General features: G+C 41.8%; 1 protein-coding gene across 14 annotated transcripts in view; it reads left to right on the top strand.

Annotated features, from left to right (window-relative positions):
* The window catches only part of LOC145346767 (uncharacterized), a 381,295-nt gene that overhangs the window by 225,181 nt on the left and 132,886 nt on the right, over positions 1 to 23,228 (top strand). For 12 of the 14 annotated variants that reach the window (XM_080194470.1, XM_080194472.1, XM_080194471.1 and 9 more), the window contains 4 exons: positions 892 to 1,014; positions 13,847 to 13,954; positions 14,781 to 14,891; positions 19,690 to 19,809. In XM_080194470.1, the coding sequence (XP_080050596.1) occupies positions 892 to 1,014; positions 13,847 to 13,954; positions 14,781 to 14,891; positions 19,690 to 19,809 (462 nt within the window). The remainder of the gene's footprint in view (positions 1 to 891; positions 1,015 to 13,846; positions 13,955 to 14,780; positions 14,892 to 19,689; positions 19,810 to 23,228) is intronic. The other 2 variants (XM_080194474.1, XM_080194479.1) reach the window with 2 other exon arrangements.

The following is a 23,228-nucleotide window of genomic DNA, read 5'->3' as shown; positions in this document are numbered from 1 at the left end:
AGAATGTGCAGACTGTGACCCAGGTTTGAAATTGAATTCAGAACCCTGATGCCATAAGGCAGCAGTGCTAACCACTGTGCCACCGTGATGCCCAAAGTGGAAGGGGCCAAGAATGTATTCTTGGATGACTTCAGAGGCATTTATGAGGAGTAGGAAAGGAAATCATTATAGGAGAACATCTATTTATATGTATAAGAATGGAATCTGGTAAAGGCAGGCCAAATCTGCTGGGTAACAGTGGAAAAAGGATAGTTGACTGTTGAATGTTGGAGAGGTCAAAAATTATGGCTTATACAGCTATGATTGCAATCACAGCAGTAGCTAAACAAATGGTCCCAATCTTAGTGACAGCGATTTATCTAATTCTATTATTAATTGGGCATCTAGCACTTTAGGATGCCCTGTGATCATGAAAGATGCTGTAGCTCTCTGTCCTTCCCATCATGGCCAAGCTGAAAGTCTCAGTGGATTGTTGGGTCAAGTTTGTCACCGCAGCTTTACATTTTCCATCTTTTTTTAAATAGATTAAGTCATGACATCATGCTAGAGACTTTGTTTCAAAAGAAATCCTATTTAAATAATCTCTAATATCCCAAAATGGTTTTGCCATTGTCTGGTTATATACTGCATGCAGAAATATACCATCAACAGGGTGAGATGATTGACCACGTTTGTCTGCTTTTTATCAGAGAAATGTGCAGCGGGATCGCCAAATCTCAAGTTGAAACTAGGGGCTCTTCTATATTGGTGTAAACCATTGGAACATGTGGATTGATGACATTTCGTCAAGAGACAGCACTCCTGCACTGACCTGCTGCCTCTGAGTAGGGGAGGAGGGGGATGCCACTGAGCAATGTTGAAGCTTGTAACAATTTTTGCTGTTTCTTGCAGACAAGCTAGAAGAACCTGATGATGAAGAGCTGTTGAGCTTTGGATCTATGCTACATCCTGAAACGAAGGGTGCAGTTACGCCTTGTCCAACACTGCAACACGTAAGCTCTCCAGCTGAAGCAGGTATGTGTGAAAACTTTCTTACCAATTACAGAAATCTGTATTGTTTGTTAGGTTATTAGAAGCTTTCAGGAATAATATTCTGTACTGCTCAAAATTGCACAATAGAACTTTCTTATGTTGGAGCAAGTCATTAAAGGATGCAGTGAAGCAGGTAAAAGGTTGTAGAAGCAAATCACATCTTTGATTTTCTATCTAGAAACACAGAATAGAAAAACAAAGAAGTGATAGGTTCATAGAATTTTACAGCACAGAAGGAGGCCATTCAGCCTAACGTATCCACACCAGTCAACAAAGATCTGATTGCGTTGATTTCATTTCCCAACACTTGGTTCATGGTCCTGGAGGTTACAGCAGCGCAAGTGAATATCTAAATAATTCATAAACGTTCTGAGGGGTTCTGACTCAATCACCCTTTCTGACAGTGAGTTCCAGACACCCACCACCCTCTTGGTGAAAAGTTTCCCTCATACACTTCTTGGCCTTCTACCTGTTACCTTAAATCTAAGCCCCTTGGCTATTGACCTCTCTACTAATGGAAAATATGCCTTCCTATCCACCCTATCTATGCCTCTTATAATCTTATAAACCTCTATCAGAGCCCCTCTCAATCTTTGTTGCTCCAAGTAAAACAGCCCAAGCCTATCCAATCTCTGCTGCTATTCAGACCAAGCAGCATCCTGGTAAGTGAAACCAAAAGAGAAAATGCTGGAAAATCTCAGCAGGTCTGGCAGCATCTAAGGAGAGAAAAGAGCTGACATTGAGTCCAGGTGAACCTTTGTCAAAGATTATGAATAGTGTGACCCTGTAAAGTATTAAAGATCAGAGGGACTTTGGAGTGCATGTCCACAAATCCCTGAAGGTAGGACAAGTCGATAAGGTGTTAAGAAGGCACATGAGATACCTGCCTGTCTTTGTTAGCGGAGGCCATAGAATACAAGAGATGGCATGGTGGCTACCACTGCTGCCTCACAGCACCATCGTCCATGGTTCAATTCCAACCTCTCATAACTATCTGCATGGCTTTGACAAAAAGTCATCTGGACTCGAAATATCAGCTCTCTTTTCTGCATACAGATGCAGACCTGCTGAGATTTTCCAGCGTTTTCTCTTTTGGTTTTAGATTCCAACATCCACAGTAATTTGCTTTTATCCGGCATCCTGGTAAATCTCCTTATCCTCTCCAGTGCGATCGCATCCTTACTATAATGTGGTGACTAGAACTGCACACATTATTCCAGTTTTGCCCTAATCAGTGTATTATACCGTTGCAGCATGGACTCACTACTCTTCTTAGATTCATAGAGTTATAGGTGCAGAAGGAGGCTATTTGGCCCATCAAGTTTGCACCGACCACAATCCCACCCAGGCCCTATCCCCGTAAGCCCATATAGTTACCCTACTAATCCCCTGACACTAGGGTCATATTTAGCATGGCCAGTCAACCTAGTCTGCACATCTTTGGACTGTGGGAGGAAACCAGAGAACCCAGATGAAACCCAGGCAGACAGGGAACAATGTGCAAACTCCACATAGTTACCTGAGGTCGGAATTGAACCTGGGATCCTGGTGCTGTGAGGCAGCAATGGTAACCACCATGCCACTCTTTATTCTATAGCCTCTACTAATAAAGAAAGGCAGGTATCTCATGTGCCTTCTCAACACCTTACCAACTTGTCCTTCCTCTTGGGATCTGTGGATATGCACTCCAAAGCCCCTCTGATCGTCAATACTTTACAGCGTCACACTATTCATAAGATAATCCTTTGCCTTGTTAGCTCTCCCTAAATGTCTAACCTCACACTTTCCTGGGTCGAATTCCACTTGCCTCTGCTCAGCCCACCTGACCAGTCCATTGATATCCTCCTGCATCTTTGGTTATCCTCCTCACTATTTACCACTGTACCAATTTTCATTCATCTGTGAACTTCTTGATCATACCCCCTACATTTAAGTCCAAACCATTAATTACATCACAAATAACAATGGCCCAACCACCGAGCCCAATGGAATCCTACTGGAAACAAACTTAGCCACAGAAACATCCCTCTACCGTCACCCTTTGCCCCCTGCTTCTCAGCCAACTTTAGATCCAATGTGCTACTTTGCCTTTGATCTCATGGGCTTAACTTTCTTAACCAGTCTGCCATTAGGGACCTTACCTAAATCCTTGTTAAAGTCCATTTAGACCACATCAGATGCATTGCCCTCATCAACACTTCTGGTTATTGCCCAAAAAAATTTGATTTAATTTATCAAACACAATCTTCCCTTGACAAATCCATGCTGACTTTCCCTGAATAATCTAAGTCTATACATGTGCAGTTATATTCTGTCCCTCAGAATTCCTTCCAGTAACTTCCCTACCACTGAGGTTAGAAGACTGGCCTATAATTTTCTGGTCTAACCCTACTTCCCTTTGTGTTAGCTATCGTCCAGTCCTCTGGCACCTCACTTGATGAAGGAGCAGTGCTCCAAAAGCTAGTGGCATTTGCTACCAAATAAACCTGTTGGATTTTAACCTGGTATTGTGAGACTTCTTACTGACCTCACCTGTGGCCCGAGTGGATTTGAAAATTACTGACAGTGCTACGATTTCTCCTCTCTTACCTCCCACCTGGGATAAATCTCATCCAGGCCTGTGGATTTATCCACTTTTAAGGCTGCTAAACCTGTGAGTACCTCCTCTGTCTGTCTCTGTTAATTTCCCCTGATATTTCATGGTCCTCCACCCTGATGTCTACACTTTTGTCCTTTTCCATTGTGAAGACCGACACACACAGTACTCATTGAATACCACTCATCTTTTGGATCCCCACACACTGGATATGGTCCCTAATTGGCACTACTCTTTCCCTAGTTCTCTTTCTCTTTATATACTTAAAAAAGAGCCTTTGGGTTTTCCTTTGTTCTACTTGCCAAACCTTTTTTGTATCTTAGCTTTCCTAACTTCCATTTGAAGTTCCCCCTGTACTTCTGATGATACTCTAGGCACTCAGCTGTGTTGTGTCCTCAGTATCAACCATGAGCTTTTTTTCTTACTCGTTACCTTAATGTCCCTTGACATCAGGATTTCCTGGTCTTGGTCCCATCCTGCGTCTTTAGGGGTATATATTTACCCTGTACTCTCACTGTCTCCTCCTTAAAGACCTCCCACTGTCCTGAAACAATTTTAGCTGCAAGTAGCTGTTTCCTGTCCACTTGGGCCAAATTGTATCTTATCTTAGTAAAATTAGCCTTTCCCCGGTTCAGAACATTTATTCCCGGTCCATCCTTACTCTTTTCCATAACTATACTAAATCTAACTGACTTATGGTCACTACCTCCAAAATACTCACCTCCCGATATGCCTTCCATCTGCCCGTGCTTGTTTCTGAACATTAGATCCAGATTTGTCCCCTACCTTGCTGAGTTTTCTACAAACTGGCTATAAATGTTTTCCTGGATGTAATTTAAAAATTTTGCTCCCCCCTTATCTCGCACACTAAAACTATCCCAGTTAATATTTGGGTAGTTAAAATCCCAACAATTATTGCCTTATTATTCCTACACATTTCTGAAATTTGATTACATATTTAATACGCTACCTCTCGCTGACTGGAGGCCTAGTGTACACACCCTAGAGTGTGTTTGTCCTCTTTTGTGTTTTTTACTTCTACCCACACAGCCTCATTTGATGATCCTTCCAGGGTATCGTCCCTTCTCAATGCTATAATTGACTCCTTGATCAGTATGGTGATTTTCCCCCCCCCCCGCACGCACGCACGCACTCTATCTCGTCTGAATACTGTATAATCAGGAGCTGCCAATCCTGCTCAGCTTTCAGCCAAGTCCCGGTCATAACTATGATATCAAACTTCTTATCTGTGTCACCAGCTTGTCTGTCTGATTCCTTGCATTACAATGTATTGCATTTAGCCTTGCTAGACTTGCTTCTTTATTATCTAGCCTATGTTTCCTCTTCCTTTCAGACTCACTCACTGGTATTTTAACTTCTTATTCCATTGCAGTTTCTCTCTCCTCTGAATCAGTTGGCAGGATCCAACCCCTGCCAATTTAGCATAAATCTGCCCAACAGCACTAGCAAACCTCCCCGCAAAGATGTTGGTCCCATTCGTGTTCAGGTGTAACCTGTCTGACTTGCACAGGTCGCACCTCCCAAAGACATGATCTTAATGCCCCAGGAAGCTAAGGCTGTCCCTCCTGCATCATCTCTCCAGCCACACATTCATCTGTTCTACCCTTCTGTTTCTATCTATGCTTACTATTACGTGGCACTAGGAATAGTCTAGTGATTACTAGCCTCGAAGTTCTGCTTTTCAAGTTCCTAATCAACTTGCAGAACCTTATGTCATTGGTCCCAATGTGTACCACAATCTTTGGATGTTCACATTTCCTCTGCAGAATGTCCTGCAGCAGTTCCATGGCATCTTTGATCCTGGCACACAGGAAGCATCACACCATGCTAGAGTCATGTCTACAGCCATAGAAGCACCTGCCTTCTCCCCTCACTAACAAATCCCCTCTCACTATTGCCCTCCATGCTTCCTCCCCATCTGATCAACTGGACCACCCACAGTGCCATGGCCTTGGCTCAGGTTAGCCTCCACAGAGGAACTGTGACTTTCACCATTTTTCCAGGTTGGAAACTGATTTACGAGTGGGATGAACTCAGGAGAATCCCTTTTAGTTGTCTGGTCCCCTCCTCCTGTCTGGTGATCACTCATTCCCTCTCTGCCTGAACTTGCTTAAGCCTCAGGAATGCACCATAGTGCCCCAGCTGCTGTTCAACCTTCAAAGCCTAGAGTGAGAGTCACTCCAGGTGGAGACACCTCCCACACACATGATCATCCAGACCGCCAGGAGTGCCTAGAATTTCCCACATAACACAGAATGTGCAAATCACAGGACTGAGCTCCCCAGTCACAACTAAATAGAATATATAAACTAGAAAATTTTTATTCTTATTTATGTCAGACAAACAAGAGCCCCTTTAATAAAGAAATTTAGTTTTGAAGTTCTAAAATATTCATTAGCAAATGTTTTTAGCTGTACTTACAGTTTAAACTGTAATCAAAATCCAGTAATTTCCCTATTGCTTGTGCTTGTTTCTTTCTGAAGTATAAAAAAAGTTTTCTAATTCTTCACTGCTTGATAACCCTCCCTAACAGCACTTTCTCACAAATTATGAACTTGTATTTCTCCTGTGATAAGCTCTAGGTGTTCCTGACAGCTTGTCCCAGTGTCTTCCTCTCGCATTCTCCTCTAGATGCTACTGATTGCTTGTCCTGGTGGCCTACTCTTCTCTGATGTTGAACTTTAATTTGACTACAATATTGAGTTTAAGATACCCCATAATTTGTATTTATACAGCACCTTTTACGATGCCATAAAGCACTTTCCAGCAATTAACTATCTTTTGAAGTGTAGTCAGTGTTCTAATGTATGAAACATGGCCTCCAATTTGCATTCAACCAGGTCCTATGAATAGCAGCTTGAAATGGTCGGAAAGTTTGTTTCACTGATTTGGTTGATGTCTTTTGTATTGACTTGAGAGGATATGCAGTATCTCATTTAACGCATCATTCCTACTGCATGAATCACAAAAGGCGAGTATGTAGATGCAGCAAGTAATTAGGAAAACTAACAGAATGTTATTGTTTATTGTGAAGGGAATTGAATGTGAATGGAGGCAATTTATGCTTCAGTTGAACAGAACACTGATGAGACCACATTTTGAGTACTGTGCACAGTATTGGTCTCCATATTTAAGGAAGGATGTAAATGAGCTGGAAGCAATTTGGCAAAGTTTTATTGGTCTAATCTGGAAAGGTCAGGTTTTGCCTTATGAGGAAAGGTTGGACAGGCTAAACTGGTATCCGTTGGAGTTCAGAGTAAGGGGTGACTTGATTGAAATGTATAAAATCCTGAGGAGGTGTTGACGGGATGGATGAGGAAAGGATTTTCCTCTTGGAGTATCTAGAACTACGTCACAATTTAAAAATAACCCATCGCTCATTTAAGACAGATGTGGAGGAATTTTTCCGAAGGGTATCAGTCTTTGGAACTCTTCAAAAAGCAGTGGAAACAGAGTTTGAGACTCGCAACCCTTTGAGATGAAAACATTCTCCTCATGTCTGTCTGAAATGAATGAACCCTTATTTATGAAAAGTGACCCTTTGCTCTAGATTTTCCCACAAGAGGAAACATTCTCTTCACTTCCATCCTTTCAGGATCTTAAAGGTTTCGATCAAGTTGCCTCACTCTTACTAAACTCTAGTGGATACAAATCAAACTGATCCAACCTTTCCTCAGAAGACAATCCATTGTTTCCTGATATTAATCTAGTAGATCTTCTCTGAACTTCTAATGCATTTATATCTTTCTGAAATAAAAAGACCAATACTGTACTCAATACTCCAGATGCAGTCTCACCAATGCCCCGTATAAATGAAGTATAACTCCTCTACTTTTGCAATCAATTTCCCTCACAAACCATAACATTCAATTAGCTTTTCTAATTACTTGGAGCTCTGCAACCTCTCACCATTTGGAGAATAAACTTCTTTATTCTTTCTGCCAAAATGGAAAATTTCACATTTATTCATGATGTACTCCATTTGCCAGACTTCTGCTCAATCACTTAACCTATCTGTCTATGCCCTTTTATAGCTTCTTCTTAATTTACTTTCCTACTTTGTGTTATTAGCATATTTAGCAACACTACCTTCAGTCCATTCATCCAGGTCATTTATATAAATTGTGAAAAATTAAAGCTCCTTGTGGCACACCACTCATCACACCTGCCAGCTAGAGGAAGATCCATTTTTGCCAACTCTGTTCAGGTTAGCTAGGCAATTTTCAATCCATGCTAGTATATCACCCCCTGCACTTTGAGCTTTTATTTTATGACATAACCTTTGATGTGGTGCCTTACTATATGCCATCTATAAATCTAAGTACAGTGCATCCACAGCACATGTGACTCCTTCAATAAAAGTTAAACATGATTTCCCTTTCACAAAGCCATGTTGACTTTGCATGATTACTTGAATTTTTCCAAGTGCCTTTAATGATGGCTTCTAAAAATTTTACCTATGACAGGATGAGTTTCCTGTCTGTCTGTCCCTTTTTGAACAAGGGAGTTGTATTTGCTCTTTTCCAATCTAATGGAACCTTCCCTGAATCTAGGGAATTTAGGAAAATTAGAACCAATGCATCAGCTATCTCATTAGGCACTTCTTTCAAGACCTTAGGGTGACGCCCATCTGGACCAGGGGATTCTCAGGTCCAACAATTTGCTCAATTCCATTTACCTGGTGATTGTAATTTTCCTGAGTTCCTCCCTCCCTTTCATTTCCTGATTTATGGCTATCTCTGGGAAGTTATTGGTGATCTCTGATAGAGCAGACGCAGCACGGTTTCATTAAAGGGAAGTCGTGTCTGACAAATTTACTGGAGTTCTATGAGGATGTGTCTAGGGCGGTGGATAGAGGAGAGCCGGTGGATGTGGTCTTTCTAGATTTTCAGAAGGCGTTTGACAAAGTACCTCACAAGAGGTTATTGCAGAAGGTCGAGGCACATGGAGTTGGGGGTAGGGTGTTAGCGTGGATAGAGGATTGGTTGTCAAATAGGAGGCAGAGAGTGGGGGTCAACGGGTGCTATTCGGATTGGCGGATGGTGACTAGTGGAGTGCCCCAGGGGTCGGTGCTGGGGCCTCAGCTTTTTACCATTTATATAGATGATCTGGAGGAGGGAACCGAGTGTATGGTGTCGAAATTTGCAGATGACACCAAGATTGGGGGAACGGCAAATTGTGCGGAGGGTGTGGAGAGTCTGCAGAAGGATCTAGATAGGCTGGGCGAATGGGCCTGGAAATGGCAAATGGAATTTAATGTTGGCAAGTGTGAGGTGGTCCACTTTGGTAGGAAGAATGGTAGGAAGGACTATTACTTACGGGGCGAAAAACTGCAACAGGCGACGGTGCAGAGGGACCTCGGGGTCCTTGTGCATGAGTCGCAAAAACCCAGCTTGCAGCAGGTGGTCAGGAAGGCGAATGGGATGCTGGCCTTCATAGCGAAGGGGATTGAATATAAAAGTAGGGAGGTCTTGCTGCAGCTGTATAGGGCATTGGTGAGGCCGCAGCTGGAGTACTGTGTGCAGTTTTGGGCGCCGCACCTGCGCAAAGATATTTTGGCCTTGGAGGGAGTGCAGAGGAGGTTTACTAGGCTGATGCCGGAGTTGAGGGGGTTGAGCTATGAGGAGAGGCTGAATAAACTGGGCTTGTACTCGTTAGAGTTTAGAAGAATGAGGGGAGATCTCATTGAGACGTATAAGATGATGAATGGGATGGATAGGATAGAGGTGGAGAGACTCTTCCCGCTCAAAAAAGACAGTAGGTCTAGGGGGCACAGCCTCAAGATAAAAGGGGGGGGCGTTTTAGAATGGAGTTGAGGAGGAACTTCGTCACTCAAAGGGTGGTGAATCTCTGGAATTCTCTGCCCGTTGAAGTGGTGGAGGCTGCCTCGCTAAATATTTTTAAGACGCGGGTTGATGGGTTTTTGATAAGAGAGGGGATTAAGGGTTATGGGGAGAAAGCGGGAAAGTGGAACTGAGCAGCGACAGATCAGCCATGATCTTATTGAATGGCGGGGCAGGCTCGAAGGGCTAGATGGTCTACTCCTGCTCCTATTTCTTATGTTCTTATGTTCTTATTAAGAAGTTTGGGGAATTGGTAATGAAAAAAGGCTATGGTGGATTAAACAGACATTTTACTTTTGTTTTCACTACAGAGATAAGAACATAAGAAATAGGAGCAGGAGTAGGCCATCTAGCCCTTCGAGCCTGCCCCGCCATTCAATAAGATCATGGCTGATCTGTCGTGGCTCAGTTCCACATTCCCGCCCTCTCCCCATAACCCTTAATTCCCTCTCTTATCAAAAACCCATCAACCCATGTCTTAAAAATATTTAGCGAGGTAGCCTCCACCACTTCAACGGGCAGAGAATTCCAGAGATTCACCACCCTTTGAGTGAAGAAGTTCCTCCTCAACTCCGTTCTAAACCGCCCCCCCCCTTTATCTTGAGGCTGTGCCCCCTAGTCCTACTATCCTTTCTGAGCGGAAGAGTCCTCATATGTTCAAAATTAAGCTTCTTTGACAATACAGCATTCCCTCAATACTACACTGGAGTATTAGCTGAGATTATGTGCTCAAGTCTCTGGAGTGGAACTGAATAAAAAGCTTTCTGTCTTGAATGTGTGCACGCCAGCATTGAGCCACAGGTGATGATGGGTCTGCCCTCTAGGAGGGAAAGAAAGTGTATATTGATTCAGGCACTACCAGGCATGAGGGGTTGCAGTTGCCAATAGAGAGTGGAAAAACTACAGCTGTAGAAGATAAGGACGACCATATAATAATCTTCAACATTTTAAAGTCTTTAAGATTATGATTGTTTCCATTGATTAGTAAGACATTAGTGAGAGAGCATAATTTTAGACTCACCAGAAAGAATGAAAGGGGAAGTTAGAAAAATGCTTCAGATAGGCATTGATTAAAATGTATAATTATCTGCCACAAATAGCTGCTGAAGCAGACTATAATTTTTTAAAAAGGGAACTTGATTGTTGTCTGAGAAGGAGTATTATATATTGACGGATGTGGGGATTGAGAAGAGTGGGATTAATCGAGGTTGGAGATTATAGGTTCAGGGATGCGTGTAGGAGAGTAGGATTAGACTGGATAGTAGAGTGTGGGGAATGAAGAAAAATAGGATGAGACCCAGAGGTTGATGGGAGATAGCTGCAGCATGGACTTGATGTATCAAATGCTTGTTTCTATCCTGTCACAATTTCTAGGATTCTATGAGCTGGTTATTATAGTAATAAGCCTCTTTTACAAAATCGTAATGAGGAAAACAACTTGAACTATTTCTCAAAGCACTGAGTTGAGAAGTATGTGCAGATCATTGCAGAAAATGGTTGTGTTGACAACCAACTATAGAGTCTTTCTTTGGTTACAGGAGAAAATATGCAAAAGTGATACAAAAAAAATCACAAATATTCCTTTATATAACAGGTCCATTATGTTTCCAAACATTGCTTTGAAGACTTGAAGGATTTAGACTTGAGGACATTGGTCTGTGTCAGTAAAATAAAGCTTGTATTTCCTGATGGCTGTCTGGGTCAGTTAACTCAATGTACAGCAGGTCTGAACAAACCAAGGAGGATGAACCTTCCATTCTCATTCTGTGTTGGATTGCCTGATCTCAGTAGAGATGCTAAAACTTGCATCTATGCTCTTTTTTAGGGAGGGAGATGTTAATGCTCCTGATGATGAGGATAATGGACCTTGCACTAAAATAAAGGCAAAATACTGCAGGTTCTGAAAATCTGAAATGAAAACAAAAACTGCTGGAAAAACTGAAGTCCGGCAGCATCTATGGAGAGACAGTTAATGTTTTGAGACTTGAAACATTAACATTGTTTCTCTTTCCCCCCAGATGCTGACAGATCTCAACTTTTCCAACTGTTTTTTTACTTGTAATGAATCCTACACTGTAGTCTTTGGAAATCATTGATCAGCATTACTTGTGAACAGTAGGCATTTTTGAGAGTTGCCATTTGGGAACTCTTGTCTTCTAGACAACTGTGTGCGAGGAATGACGGCAGCTGGAGCAACTTGAGGTCTAGGTTTCAGAGCTTAAACAGCAAGCTGGGGTCACTACAGTATCTGCAAGGCTGAGAGTTTTGTGGCTAGCACATTTATGGACGTGTCAATTTGCAGCTTACAATTTGCAGGCAGAGAAGGAATAGGTGATCGTCAATTGAGCAAGAAGGATTAGGCAGCTAGTGCAGGTGATCCCTGAGTGCATCTCGCTTTCCTAGCAGTATTCATCTTATTGCAGAATTTGTTTGTTCCTCTGGGCAGTGTAGCCAGAGCTAGGTTCATGGCACCGTGGGGGATTCAGCTTCACCGAAGTGGGAGAGGGCAAGGAATATTGAAAAAGCAGTAATGATGGGGAATTCTATAGTTGGGGGAATATAAGTGTTTCTATGGTCACAAATGTAAATCCAGAATGGTATGTTGCCTCCCTAGAGCCAAGGTCATAGATGTCACTGAGCAACTGAGGTGGGAGGGTGACTAGCCAGAGGTCGTGATTCAGTAAGGTAGGTAGAAAGAGGAATAATATCCTGGAGTGACTAAGCCATAATCCAATTTGCAGAATCACAGAATTGTTATGGTGCAGGAGGAGGCTATTTGACCTGTTGTGTCTGTACCGGCTCTCCAAATGAGTATTGTGACTTGGTGTCGTTCCCCTGTATCCCTGCATGTTGTTTCAAGTGATTATCTAGGTTCTCTTTAATGTCTCGATTGAACCTGCGTCCACCGCACTTCCAAGCAATGCATTCCTGACCCAGGCCACTCGTTGTGTGAAAAGGTTTTTTTCTCATGTTACGTTTTCTTCTTTAACAAATCACTTTAAATCTGTGTCCTCTTGTTCTTGATACTTGGTCTCTGTCAAGAAGCAACAATGTATTTTATAGACCACTAACTAATGTCACAGTATCGAAGGAGCAAATTTACAGAGAGGTACAAGTACTAAAAAATAGTGATGGGGACTTCCTAATATTAACTTGGATTGTAATACTGTCCAATTGGAGAAGGCAAAGAGTTTCAGATAATTCCTTTTGATCAGTATGCTTCTGATCCATAAGGAAGAAGATATCCTCAGATATTGATCTGAGGAATCAAGTGGATCAAAAGTCAGTAGGGAAACATTCAGGGAACACAGTACCATAATTTTTAAATTAACTGGAAAAAAAATCAAGCAATCTGGAGTAACAACACTTCATTGCAGTAGGTACAAGTTCCATGAGCTGAGCATGGATCGTTCTTATGTAATAGAAAAACAGCGATGGAGAAAAAAAATGTTCCGAGGAAAGATTATCTTGACCTGAAATGTTTACTGTTTCTCTCTGTAGATGCTGTCTGACCTGCTGAGTATTTCCATCAATTTTTGTTTTTCTATTTGTCCTATGTAAATTTGAATGAAAGATTTGTAGACAAAGCTGTAACAGAAGTTGCATTCTCACAAAGGGGAATGTTAGAACAACTGAAGCCAGAGCTCCCCGGATGACAAAAAGGAGAGAATGAGATGAAGCAGAAAAATATGATGTATGACAAATGCCCAATTGATGGTGTAAATGAATTCATACGTTGCAGGAAGAGGCCATTCAGCCCATCAAGTTTGCACCCACTCAAAAAAGCATCCCACCCAGGCCCTCCCAATCCATCTTTTCCTGTACCCTCTGCATTTCCCATTGCCAATCCACATAATCTGCACATCTTTTGGACTGTGGCAGGAAACTGTAGCACCTGGGGGAAATCCACACAGACATGGGGAGAATGTACAAACTTCACACAGTCATCCAAGGCCAGAATTAAACCTGGGTCTCCAGTACTGTGAGACAGTAGTGCTAACCACTGTGCCACCATGCCACAACCAGCATAGCTACACAAAGTTGCGAGGGGCAGTGAAAATGAGAGAAGCAAAGAGAAAATGGCAACTAACAAAGGGGAACTCAAATGTGATCTATAGGTATATAAATAGTAAAATGGTGGGGTGAATTAGGACACAATATTATTAATGATGAGGAATGGCAAGTCTGGCCAATTTGTCATTTTCCTCTCCAGGCAGAAGTGTTGAATCTCGTTGTATATTGCTCTGTACCATTATACATCGAACTGCTCATATCTGATGTATTTTTTGTACGTTGTATTTTTTGAGTTGTCCAGATTTTAATGAAACAAAATTCCCCCTTTGACAATCTGCAGAAGAGCTGACTTTTGAAGAAACGAGAAACTTGGAATTGACCTCACTTCCCTCTGAAGGAATGGCTCCTCCACAAGAGCAAATGCTTGATTCATCGTGGCAAGCCACAGGTATAGAGTGGCAAAAATTAGAGTGAACTTTGTGTATTTGACTTGCTGCAACAGAACTTGATGATACCTAGCTTATCTGAACATTCATCAGAGTTCTTTGATTTATTCAGTTCTTGAAAAAACTCAGTTTTTTCATTTTGAACACTAGTTGAACAAGCGGCTACCATCTCTTAACTTTGAAGTCTTTCCCTTGACTTTCTTCCTATATTATTATGTTTAGTCTAGTCATCTTGTCTTGCCTCAAGTGGAACTTCTACATCATCTTCATTCTTGAATCATCTCTACAAAATGTTATGTTTTCTCTTTTCAGTGGAGAAGTTTATTTTCTTGTTAAGAACATTTAGTACTCTTTTAAACCCAAATCAATCATAACTTTTAATGCTGCTTCCTTAAGAGTTTCTTCTTGCAACTATCTTGCACAACTGGAAAACAGACAGGGGAAATCCTTGTCGATAAGGTGTTCTGTCTTACTTTTAGCCTCCAAGCTATTTCCTGCTCCTTTTGCAACCTTGCTTTTCTCTCTGCCATTTTCTACACTCTGTGTCTCTACGCATGTATACTAACATCTAGTAAGGTTGTTGGATAGTGGTTGCAAATGGGAATATTGACACTAAAATTTTTTTTAAAAATCACCTTTTGAAGCTGGAGCATGCAAAGGTCAACTAATGCCCAACTTTTGCTAGGTTACATCCACACAGCACAGTGCAAGAATTGAACCTGGAATTTCTGATCTGCATTGCTTAGCATCTTCCAGTCATATTCAAAAAATCGTTCTTGTATAGTTGTGTTTTCTTTCAACTTGCAAACCTTTATTGTACTTATGCAGATTCCATGGCTTCAGTCACAGCACCATTAGCATTTGAAGAAGACCTTTGGCCTAATCAGGAGGAAGTAACAATAAGCAGCACCACACTTTCGCCAACAGAACAAGAATCGAGTAGGTAGAATGAAATTGCAGCAACTACACACAAATTGCTGACATCTTTTTCTGAATCATTATTTGTTTTGTGGCTGAAACCTCTGGATGCTTTGAAATGGCTCAGATTTCCAATAATTGAAGACTATGAATTACATGATGTAGTTAAGAGTTTCAGTGATATGTGGAACTGGAGTGTATAGATCATGAAAGTCACTGATCTCTGTGCTTTGATTTCTGCTGTGGTGCTGCAATAGTATTCTGCATTTCAGTGCCAAGGAAAGATGGGATTAATGTTCCTTAGGCTCATCAAATGACTCCTAATGTCAAAAGGATGTGTGTGGACTTTGGATCAAAATGAGATTAAGTACTGCTGTGACTTCACTTCACTTCATAATAGCCGGGATACAAATTTAAAAAGAAATCAAATTGCTGTTGATGTCAAACAAGCACTGATTGTGGTGCCAGTGAATTGGGCTATTAACTTTAAAATTGTCAGTGCAAGAGGGTTGAGAGAAATTATTTCTGTACAGGATAGTTGGACCATGGAATACTTTGAAATAGATGGCTGCAGGTTCAAGGCAAAGGCTGTTGTATACTTTTATAGTGATATCTCTCTGCTGATTGGAGTCATACCTGGCACAATCGAAGATGGTGAGAGATCAATTATCTCCAATCCAGAATTACACTGCAGGAGTTCGTCAGTGTAGTGTTCTAGGCCCAAACGTCTTCAACTGCTTCATCAATGATCTTCCTTCCATCATAAGGTCAGAAGTGAAGATGTTTGCTGCAATGTTCACCATTTGAGGTGATTCAGGTACTGAAGCAGATGGTGTCCAAATGCAGCAAGAGCTGGATAATATCCAGGCTTGGGGCTGAGAAGCAGCAAGTAGCATACTGCACAAGTGCCGGGCAATGACCATATCCAAAAAGAGAGAATCTAACCATCCACCCTTGACATGCAATGGCACTGCTTTCGCTGAATTCCCTGTCTGTCAAGTCCTGCAGGTTACCATTAACCAAAAGCCAAACTCGACCAGCCATATAAATTTTATGACCACAAGAACAGGTCAAAGGCTAGGAATCCAGCAACGAATAGCTCACTTTCTGACTCCTCAAAGCCTGTCCACCATTTAAAAAGCAGAGTCATCCTTGCCTGGATGAGTGCAGCTTCAACATCACTCCAGAGATTTGACACTATCCAGCCCACTTGATTCCTACCCCTTTCGCAAATATGCACTTCCTCCCTCCACCACTGATGAACAATGGCAGCTGTGTGTACTATCTATAAGATGCATTGCAGGAACTCAACAACGTTCCTTAGGCAGCACTTTCCAAACTTGCAACCACAGCAGCACAGTAGTTAGCACTGCTGCCTCACAGCTCCAGGAACCAGAGTTCAATTCCTGCCTTGGGTCACTGTCCGTATGGAGTCTATACGTTTTTCCATGTGTCTGCGTGGGTTTCCTCTGGTTTCCTCCCACAGTCTGAAAGATGAGGCTACCTCGCTAAATGTATTTAAGACGCGGGTAGATAGGTTTTTGGTAGGCAAGGGGATTAAGGGTTATGGGGAGAAAGCGGGAAAGTGGAACTGAGCCACTTCAGATCAGCCATGATCTTGTTGAATGGCGGGGCAGGCTCGAAGGGCTAGATGGCCTACTCCTGCTCCTATTTCTTATGTTCTTATGTGCTGGTTAAGTGAATTGGCCATGCTAAATTCTCCCTCTATGTACCAAAACAGGTGTTGAAGTGTGGTGACTTGGTGGTTTTCACAGTAACTTCATTTCAGTGTTAATGAAAGCCTACTTTTGACACTAATAAATAAACTTTAAAACACTGCCATCTAAAAGGTCTAGGGCAGCAGACAGATGGTAACTCCACCACATGGAAGTTCCTGTTCAAGTCACTCAGATTCCTTCTTGGAAATATATCACCTTTCCTTCACTATCACAGTCAAAATCCTGGAACACTCTCCCTAACAGCGTGTGGATGTACCTCTGTCAAAAAGGCAGCTCACCACCATCTTGTGGGCAATTGGGAATGGGCAATAAATGCTGGTCTAGCTGGTGTTGCCCACTTCCCTAAAAGAATAAAATAAAGGTGAATAGAATTGTGAAATAAAAACAAATACTGTGGCTGTTGGAAATCTGAAATGAACACAACATGCTGGAAATACTGTAGAGAGAGAATCATGATTAATGTTTAGAGTCAAATATGACTTCTTATGAACTGAACGAGAATACAAATATGATGAAAGGGGGAAAGGAAATTGTGATGTGATTAGGCACGATTTAGGATGCACAGGATATGGAAGGAAACTGCAGGGGATAGGCACAATTGAAATGTGGAGCTTGTTCAAGGAGCAGCTACTGCGTGTCCTTGATAAGTATGTACCTGTCAGGCAGGGAGGAAGTGGTCGAGCGAGGGAACATAGTTTACTAAAGAAGTTGAATCGCTTGTGAAGAGGAAGGAGACTTATGTCAAAATGAGACATGAAGGCTCAGTTAGGGTGCTTGAGAGTCACAAATTAGCCAGGAAGAACCTAAAGAGAGAGCCAAGAAGACCCAGGAGGGGATGTGAGAAATCTTTGGCAGGTAGGATCAAGGAAAACCCTAAAGCTTTCTGTAGGTATGTCAGGAATAAAAGAATGACTAGAGTAAGATTAGGACCAGTCAAGGACAGTAGTGGGAAGTTGTGCGTGGAGTCCAAAGAGATAGGAGAGGTGCTAAACGAATATTTTTTGTCAGTATTTGCACAGGAAAAAGACGGTGTTGTCAAGGAGAATACTGAGATACAGGCTATTAGACTGGATGGGATTGAGGTTCATGAGGAGAAGTGAGCAATTCTGGAAAGTGTGAAAATAGATAAGTCCCCTGGGTTGGATGGGATTTATCTTAGGATTCTCTGGGAAGCTAGGGAGGAGATTGCAGAGCCTTTGGCTTTGATTTTTATGTCATCATTGTCTACAGGAATAGTGCCAGAAGACTGGAGGATAGCAAATGTTGTCCCCGGTTCAAGAAGGGTAGTAGAGACAACCCTGGTAATTCTAGACCTGTTGTGGGCAAAGCCTTAGAAAAGATTATAAGAGAGAGTTGTATAATCATCTAGAAAGGAATAATTTGATTAGGGATAGTCAACACAGTTTTGTAAAGGGTAGGTCATGCCTCACAAACCTTATTGAGTTCTGTGAGAAGGTGACCAAAGACGTGGATGAGGGTAAAGCAGTTGATGTGTATATGGATTTCAGTAAAGCATTTGATAAGGTTCCCCCAGTAGGCCATTGCAGAAAATACGGGGGCATGGGATTGAGGGTGATTTTGCAGTTTGGATCAGAAATTGGCTAGCTGTAAGAAGACAGGGTCGTGGTTGGTGGGAAATGTTCATCCTGGAGTTCAGTTACTAATGGGGTACCGCAAGGATCTGTTTTGGGGCCACTGTTGTTTGTCATTTCTATAAATGACCTGGATGAGGGCATTACTAAATTTGCGGATGACACTAAAGTCAGTGGAGTTGTGGGCAGTGCAGAAGGATGTTGCAGGTTACAGAGTGACATAGATAAGCTGCAGAGCTGGGCTGAGAGGTGGCGAATGGAGTTTAATGTAGAAAAGTGTGAAGTGATTCACTTTGGAAGGAGTAACAGGAATACAAAGTGCTGGGCTAATGGTAAGATACTTGGTAGTGTGGATGAGCAGAGAGATTTCGGTGTCCATGTGCATAGATGCCTGAAAGTTGGCACCCAGGTTGATAGGGTTGTTAAGAAGGCGTACGGTGTGTTAGCTTTTATTAGTAGAGGGATTGAGTTTCGGAGTCATTAGGCCATGTTGCAGCTGTACAAAACTCAGGTGCAGCCGCACTTGGAGTATTGTGTATAGTTCTGGTCGCCACATTATAGGAAGGATGTGGAAGCATTGGAAAGGGTGCAGAGGAGATTTTCCAGGATGTTGCCTGGTATGGTGGGAAGGTCTTATGAGGAAAGGCTGAGGGACTTGAGGCTGTTTTCGTTAGAGAGAAGGTTAAGAGGTGACTTAGTAGAAGAATATAAGATGATTAGAGGATTAGATAAGGTGGACAGTGAGAGCCTTTTTCCTCAGATGGTGATGGCTAGCACGAGGGGACATAGCTTTAAATTGAGGGGTGATAAATACAGGACACATGTCAAAGGTAGGTTCTTTACTCAGGGCGTGGAATGCACTGCCTGCAACAGTAGTGGACTCACCAACATTAAGGGCATTTAAATGGTCATTGGATAAACATATGGATGATATTGGAATAATGTAGGTTAGTTGGGCTTTGGATTGGTTTCGTGGGTTGACGCAACATCGAGGGCCAAAGGGCATGTACTGCGCTGTTCTATGAGTTATTTGCCCTTGAAAATGGGGATAGGGGAGGAAGAACAAGTGAAGCTCTAGAATAGACTGCAGAAGAGATCTAACAGTAAAGATATGATGGAACAAAAGGGAAAAGGAACGGTAATGGTTCTCGGAAATAGACAAAACGTTTGTCCACGTGAGTGTGAATGCAGGAATAATGAATAGCTGCGCTCAAAAGCAAAGCATGGAAAATGAGATTCAAACTGGCACATAGCAAAAGAAGGATTCAAAATGGGGGGTAGGTTCATTGCTTGAAGTTGAGCAGCTTGGATTAGCTTTGGATTACTCTAATAGAAAGTGTAAACATGCTGGGCTGAATGGCTTCCAATTCTGTAAACGTCTATATTTTTAATGCAAAGTTGGTGATGACATCACTAACTAATTTGGTGTTTGCAGTCAGAAATGGTTCTTTAAGATTGTTTTTTGTAAATCTATAATCCTGTTTGTAGTTACAGAACCTACAGGAAGTATGATGGCTGAGGTGAAGCCATGGGAAAAAGAGGAAGTGGGGCCTGATTTACCATTGACACCAGCTCAGGAGAGCATCCAGTCTACACAGGATGTAACAGGTAAGCAATGAAATTTAACATCCAACATCACTTAGACCTCAAGTGCATTGATCTGTTTGGTGCTAAGTCACATGTAACAGAAGGACCTTGGTTCAACCCCATGTTTGTGCTTAGTTAATTATTCCCAGCAAGAACATCAATTAGAGTTGCAGTTATATTAGGAGAGGAAGTAGCCAGAGTTCCACCTCTAATGATTATTCTGTGACTCCTAAGAAGTTTGGAAGTGATTAGGACTCGCATGCAATATTTCCACAGATGATTTTGCCCAAAGGATGAAGAATGGTCACTTGAGCAACCTAACCCAGTGCAATCAATATCCTGAGAGCTGTACCCTAGCAAGGAATGCTTGCTTTCTGGAAAGTAGTTTGAAATGTTTGGAGGGAATAAGAAATCAAGATAGTAGCTGAGATAACATCACAAAGGTTCCTTGGTTTAAGTGGAAGTGCTATGCAGGGAATAAAGAATGTGAAATGCAACAGGCCTGGGTTGAAAGTGTTCCATTTGTTTTCATTCATATAAAGAATAAAGAAAATTACAGCATAGGAACAGGCCCTTCGGCCCTCCAAGCCTGCACCAACCATGCTGCCCGACTTAACAAAAACCCCCTACCCTTCCAGGGACCATATCCCTCTATTCCCATCCTATACATGTATTTATCAAGACATCCCGTACAAGTCACCACCGTATCCACTCCCACTTCCGCCTCCCCCCAAACAAATTCCAGGCACCCACTACTGTGTAAAACCAAACAAAATCTGCCTTGTACATCTCCTTTAACTCATTTAATACTTTGCCCATTTCCTCTGGCTCCATGCATAGATACCCTCCCTTGCCAATCCTCTCCCTGGCTACCCTCTTGCACTTTATATGTGTTCAAATCTTTTCTAGTGAATTCACTCTTACTGTAAGGTATGGTATGCTGGCTTTTTAAAATTAATTCATGGACATGTGTGTCACTGGCAAGTCAAGGAATTATTGTTCATCCCTAACAGTGTGGCTTCTTAGGCCTTGCAAAGCACAGTTAAGAGTCAAAATCATTGCTGGTTGGGTAAAGAGAGGCCAGAATGGGTAAAATAACCCATTTTCTTTCTTAAAAGACATTAGTGAGCCATATGGGTTTTTACAACAATGCAGTAGTTCCTATGGTCACCATTACCAATACTAGCTTTTAACTCTAGAAATTATGTAATTAGCTGAATTTGCCTTTCTTAGCTATCGTGGCGGAATTTAACTTGTTTCTCCAGCTCATTATTCCATGCCTCCGGATTACTAGTCCAGTAATATAAACACCGTACTCAGACCCTTGGCTATGGCGATGAACCAGGAATCCAGGGATCATGAGTTCAAATCCCACCATGGCCGTTATGGGATTGCATTTGATTTTAAATCTTGTCATTTGTAATCTGGCATCAGAAAATTGATGATTTAAAAACTACCAGATTATTATAACAACCAAACTTCTTTGATAGTGTCCTGAAAGAAAGGAAACCTTCCGTCTGTCCTTGTAGGTCTGATCTGCATGTGACTTTTGGCACACAAGATGGTTGACTCTATGGGCCTTAGCAAGCATTATCTTCGGGCAGTAGATGTGACAGCATCTCCAATACCATAGAAATAAACTAAAAGTAGAAGCTCCTTGTGTCATGCATAAATAAAATAATTTCTAACATCACACTTATTAACTAATTGTAATACATAAGTTAGGGAATCGTGAGGGTGGTGGGGGGTGAGGGAGGGTGGTGCAGGGGCTGATGGTCAGTCTGGTACTTTACTGAACACTTAAGTTCCCTAGCGCTACACAAAATTACATGCTCTGAATTCTGTTACAAGGTAATCTTCTGAGTATCACTTATAAAACTGCTGGAATTTTGATCTTGTATATTTTGTTGCGCTTTCTGCCTCCCATTTTGCTCTCCCTCTTTCTTCCCTCTATACCCCGATAACGCAGTGCGATGTTCTATAGACCAATTGATTTAGTGATGAAAGCCTTGTATGTTGCAACTTTAGATTCCTTGCTGAGGGCAAGTGTAACATGAGGCAAGCTGTCATTTTTAAACAAATGATGAATTATGATCACTACTCATATATGCAGAGGAAAGCAGCTTTGCTTTCTGACAGGATCCAATCAAGGGGAAAGAAACCATTTTTACTAAACTCTGGTTGGGCTTTCTGGGTTCAATGACTTTTTCTTGTTCCTGTAAACTGCAATGGAAGAAAACAAAATGTTGTACTACATGAGAGAGTAGGGAGAGATTTCTCACTTGTGACCCAGATGGGAAGCTGTATTTAGAGAAAAGGATGGTAAGGATTCCACTATTGGAAAAGCAGACTGAAATGATCTGACGTTTTGTAAGCATTTAAACATGAAATACAAATGAGAAAGCAAACCGTTGTTAGAAGGATTGTAGTTCTCCATTGTGGAGCACCCACTTCCTTGGCTTCCAATAAGTCATTGAGCTAAACAATGGGGTAACTAATGTAAACTCTTTTTGTCAAAACATTCATTGTTCTGGTTTCTGTTTCGTTCAGTCTGAGTTGAATTAGGCTTCTTGTAAAGGTAACCTTTACAAATCTACAGCAGAATTGGTTGATCTGGCTTTGTTTTTAATGGAGCTCTGCAGTCAATAAATAGAGAGGGTTGTGTCACATAGCATATTTAGAGTGGGTTTAGTTGGCAAATGAACATAAGGTATAAAAACTGGAACAATTCTCCATGCAATGAGTGGCCTACAGTGGGGTCAGTTGGGCCGAGTGAGAAATAAATTGGCCATGGTTTATCCTCCTCATTATTATAAAGTGACTGATCCCTGCTGGTACATGCAGGACAAATGCAGCATGGCTCTGATGTCATCTGCAGTCACATGGCCTATTAATACTGGTGACTAGACTCATTAATTATTGCCATGAGAACAGAGTACTAAAAAAACTGCAAGTGTGTGGAACAGTGCTCAGTAGAACTTAACCTCCCAAGGGAGTAATGAAAAGATTAGTGGAAGAGGCCATATGCTTGTGATGCAGTTGGCATTACAACATGCTGTGCCAAGAAATGATGGTTGCCTGGTCATGCAGTCAGCAGTTTCAGAACATGAACTCAGCATTGCTGTACCACAGGAAGAGAAGGAAAGCAGTGGTTGCTGTGGTATGCCACTTTGCAGCCAGAGGCAAAGCACATCTGACAAGTGTCACTGATAAAGAGTGACAATTGCTCATTTTGGTTTTAAGACGTGAACTGTTGAGATGAGTGTATCTTTGTTTTAAAACAATAAACATGTAGCTAGTCTGTGTAATTTGCAATGTTTCTTTGTAGTTTATTTTTAAGTATTGGAATGCTCTATTTGGAACCAGAGTCGTGGTTCATGGACTGTGACCTGTACTTCTAAACCCTTCAAATATTGAAGAGAGTCTGCTGCCATGTACTG

This window comes from Carcharhinus amblyrhynchos, chromosome 8 (genome assembly GCF_965287045.1).
Source record: "Carcharhinus amblyrhynchos chromosome 8, sCarAmb.v2.hapA, whole genome shotgun sequence".
Lineage (NCBI taxonomy): Eukaryota > Metazoa > Chordata > Chondrichthyes > Carcharhiniformes > Carcharhinidae > Carcharhinus > Carcharhinus amblyrhynchos.
This window is presented reverse-complemented; position numbering and strand designations above follow the sequence as displayed.